General features: G+C 33.7%; 1 protein-coding gene across 2 annotated transcripts; it reads left to right on the top strand.

Annotated features, from left to right (window-relative positions):
- Positions 1-489: 489 nt before the first annotated feature.
- LOC104227720 (glycerol-3-phosphate acyltransferase 1-like) lies at positions 490-3,416 on the top strand. 2 transcript variants are annotated; one of them, XM_009780022.2, is made up of 3 exons: positions 490-1,274; positions 1,865-2,342; positions 2,846-3,416. In XM_009780022.2, the coding sequence occupies exons 1-3, from the start codon at positions 525-527 to the stop codon at positions 3,256-3,258; spliced, it is 1,641 nt and encodes a 546-aa protein (XP_009778324.1). In that variant the 5' UTR covers positions 490-524; the 3' UTR covers positions 3,259-3,416. The 2 variants fall into 2 exon arrangements, with proteins under 2 accessions (XP_009778324.1, XP_009778325.1); XM_009780023.2 differs by having other exon boundaries at positions 2,867-3,416.
- Positions 3,417-3,628: the final 212 nt, after the last annotated feature.

The following is a 3,628-nucleotide window of genomic DNA, read 5'->3' on the forward strand; positions in this document are numbered from 1 at the left end:
CAAATACATACTATAGTTTAGTATTCATATATTTTAATTTTATCAGTATCATGATGTTATTATAAGTATCGAATGTAAGTAAATATTTTACAGTGACGAAAAAGTGAGAACTAAGAAGTGATGATTTTTCAAAAAGAAGCTAAAAAGGTGTTAAACAAAATTTTCAAAGAAAAACAGAAACTAGGTAGGCGGTCACCAACACTCTAACCTACCAAATGTTGCTAACCAAAGAAAGAAAAACTTAGATCACCTATGTAGAAAGACAATTATTTTGAGTTTTCTTAAGAAAAAAATGTCAGGAATATAAAAAAAAAAGTAAAAAAAAAAAAAAAAACGAAAGAAGAAAGAAACAAAGGTTTTGGGCGGCAATTAATGCTAGCGGCGTGGCTAACCAAATGCAAAGAGTCAACGCTCCATTTCACCCCTTAATTTTGCCCTATAAATTCCCTCTACACCTGTTCCTATTTTCTTCATCCCTTAAAACTTAATTTCCTCTCTTTTTTCTCCAATATTATTCATCTTTAATGACATTACCAGTGAAAAATATGGTTTTTCCAATGGTACTACTAAGGCTAGCAGAATGGCTAGTGTACAAACTTCTAGCAAACTCATGTTACAGAGCTGCAATGAAAGTTAAAAACTCTGGTTTCTTTCTCAGAAACTCATCTTTTAAATCATCTCATCAAATTCCTTTGTACCCTAGTATAAGCAAGTGTAATTTACATGGAAGAAAATCAGAAACAGTTGCATGTGACATTCAGGGCACACTTCTTAGATCTGAATCTTTCTTCCCATATTTCATGTTAGTTGCTTTTGAAGGTGGTAGCATTTTCAGAGCCTTTTTCTTACTTCTATCAAGTCCCCTTTTATTGGTTCTTGATTATGAACTTAAACTAAGAGTTATGATCTTTATTACATTTTGTGGGCTAAGATTAAAGGACATGGACAGTGTTGGAAGAGCTGTCTTGCCTAAGTTTTATCTTGAAAATTTAAATGTTCATGTTTATGAGGTGTTGAAATCAGCAGGGTGTAGAGTGGTTTTCACAAGTGTGCCTAGAGTTATGGTGGAAGGTTTTCTTAAGGAGTATTTAAGTGTTGATAATGTTAAAGGGACTGAGTTGCATAGTGTTGGGAGCTATTTTACTGGATTGATATCAAGTTCTGGGATACTTGTAAAACCTAGAGCAATTAAGGAATTTCTTGGAGAAAATAAACCAGATATTGGCATTGGAAATTCAAGTTTTCATGATCACCTCTTTATTTCCCTGTGTAAGGTATGTTAGTAGTATCAATTTTCCATCTACTACTCATATTTTATTTATCACTTGTTTCATTTCTAGGTATTTAACAAATTATAGGCGGCCTAAATCATACCCAGGTGCAGCCCTTCCTCGAATCTTGTATGAACGCGTAATACTTTGTGCACAAGAGCATTGGTACCTTGCTTGAAGCGGTGTCACATGACGCCACCTCGTTGAATTGTAATTTATATGTATAAATAATAAATAAAATTAAAATATTGAATAAAGTATAAAAAATGACACCGCTATTGTTGTAGTAATTTGTTCATTTATTTACTTTTTCAAATATTGACATCACTAATAAAAATTCCTAGCTGCTGTTTAAGAAATCATATGAAAAGATCTTCAACGGCTTTGGCCCCACTATTCTTCACGTAAATTTAAGTACTAATATTATAATGATATTAAAGTTTCAAGGCAGATGACTGTCTACTTTTAGTCTATTCATTAAGAGAAAAATGGTGATATAAGTCAACGAACATTTTATTACTCATTGTACTCCGCTTTATACAAACATTTTTTTCATTTTTATTGTGTCTAAAATACATCTTTCTATTGAACAGGAAGCTTACGTGGTAAACAAGGAGGATGAAAAAAGTAGTTCAGTATTGACAAGGGAAAAATATCCAAAACCACTAGTATTTCATGATGGAAGGCTAGCTTTCCTACCTACACCTCTTGCAACATTAGCCATGTTTATATGGCTTCCAATTGGAATAGTATTAGCAATATTCAGACTCTTCATTGGCATATGTTTGCCTTACAAGATAGCCATTTTCTTGGGCACTTTAAGTGGTGTGCAGCTAAGGTTAAAGGGTACTGATCCACCAAGATCAGAAAATGGCAAAGGAGTACTCTATGTTTGCACTCATAGAACACTTTTGGACCCTGTTTTCCTTAGTACATCTTTGGGAAAGCCTTTGACAGCAGTGACCTATAGCTTAAGCAAAATGTCTGAGATCCTTGCTCCTATAAAAACTGTGAGATTGACAAGATCAAGAACAAAAGATGCCGAGGCCATGCAGAGATTGCTCAGTGAAGGTATTGTTACTAGTTTTTTATATATATGAAAAGTGTTAGAGTTAAAACCTAAAGATATTCTTAATATGGTAGCTTTGGCTAAGTTAGCACGCTTCTCCCAAGAAGCTTACATTATTAAGAGATCCTACATCTTTTGAGCTATCAACATAGGACTTAACCCACGCACCCAACAAATTGTGATTTTCCCACATCGAAAAACAAAAATGAATTAGAAGGCCTTTCTTGGTTAAAACAAACTTGATATTTCTTGTCTGTTTTAAAACTTGAAAGGACATGTTTGTCCAAGAAATAGGACGAATATTCTGAATAACCTTCTTCCAACTATATATTCAGGCTTCTATTAGAAGTGACTAAGTCAATTTGGAGCATACATAGTAGTTTGTTGTATCTTGAAAAGACTTGTCTCTATTTTCTTGTACATGGACAGTTATCTCTTTAAGGAAAGTCGTTGTCTGGTCTTAAAGTAATTTTTCTTACTCTCTGTTATTTCTATTATCTTAAAGGTGACTTAGTTGTTTGTCCAGAAGGAACCACATGCAGAGAGCCATATCTTTTAAGGTTCAGCTCCTTATTTGCAGAATTAGCTGATGAGATTGTACCTGTGGCTATGAACACAAATGTGAGCATGTTTTATGGGACTACTGCTAGTGGACTTAAGTGTTTGGACCCTATTTTTTTCTTAATGAATCCAAGACCTTCTTACACTGTTGAGATTCTTGGGAAAGTGCCCAAAGAGTTGACCTGTGCTGGTGGAAAATCTAGCCATGAGGTGGCTAATTACATACAGAGACAACTAGCTGCTGCATTGGGATTTGAGTGCACGAATCTTACAAGAAAGGACAAGTATTTAATGCTAGCTGGGAATGAAGGGGTAGTTGATAATCAGGATTCAAGAATAGTAGTAAATCCTAATTAATATTATAGGACATAGCTTTTTTATTTTACCCTCCTTTGTTATTTTCATTCTTAGTAGAGCAGATATAAATATGAGTACTATATGTTTATTACGCAACAGTGGTATGTAACTTTTTTACACTTCCCCTTCTCTTTTATTTATTTACTGTTGTTAGATCTCTCTTTTGGATTTCTCCAGATATGTAGATGTATCTTTCACGGTATTGATTAATGTGAAACCAATTCAAATACGGGTGAAAAATCATACCTTTCAATAAGAATTTTTCTAAATATCAAATCGTTTCTCAATATTGAGCAACGTGTATTCCTCTTTTGAACATAACATTCTTCAACCATTTTAGACATTTTTCTACGGAGAGATGACCAAGATA

Source organism: Nicotiana sylvestris, chromosome 7 (genome assembly GCF_000393655.2).
Source record: "Nicotiana sylvestris chromosome 7, ASM39365v2, whole genome shotgun sequence".
Lineage (NCBI taxonomy): Eukaryota > Viridiplantae > Streptophyta > Magnoliopsida > Solanales > Solanaceae > Nicotiana > Nicotiana sylvestris.

What these genes read in the sequence shown, in the direction of transcription:
- LOC104227720 (XM_009780022.2), top strand. Translation starts at nt 525, where the DNA reads ATGACATTACCAGTGAAAAATATGGTTTTTCCAATGGTACTACTAAGG. An exon ending in TCTTTATTTCCCTGTGTAAG is followed by an intron (nt 1,275 to 1,864) that starts GTATGTTAGTAG and finishes TCTATTGAACAG; the next exon opens with GAAGCTTACGTGGTAAACAA. An exon ending in GCAGAGATTGCTCAGTGAAG is followed by an intron (nt 2,343 to 2,845) that starts GTATTGTTACTA and finishes ATTATCTTAAAG; the next exon opens with GTGACTTAGTTGTTTGTCCA.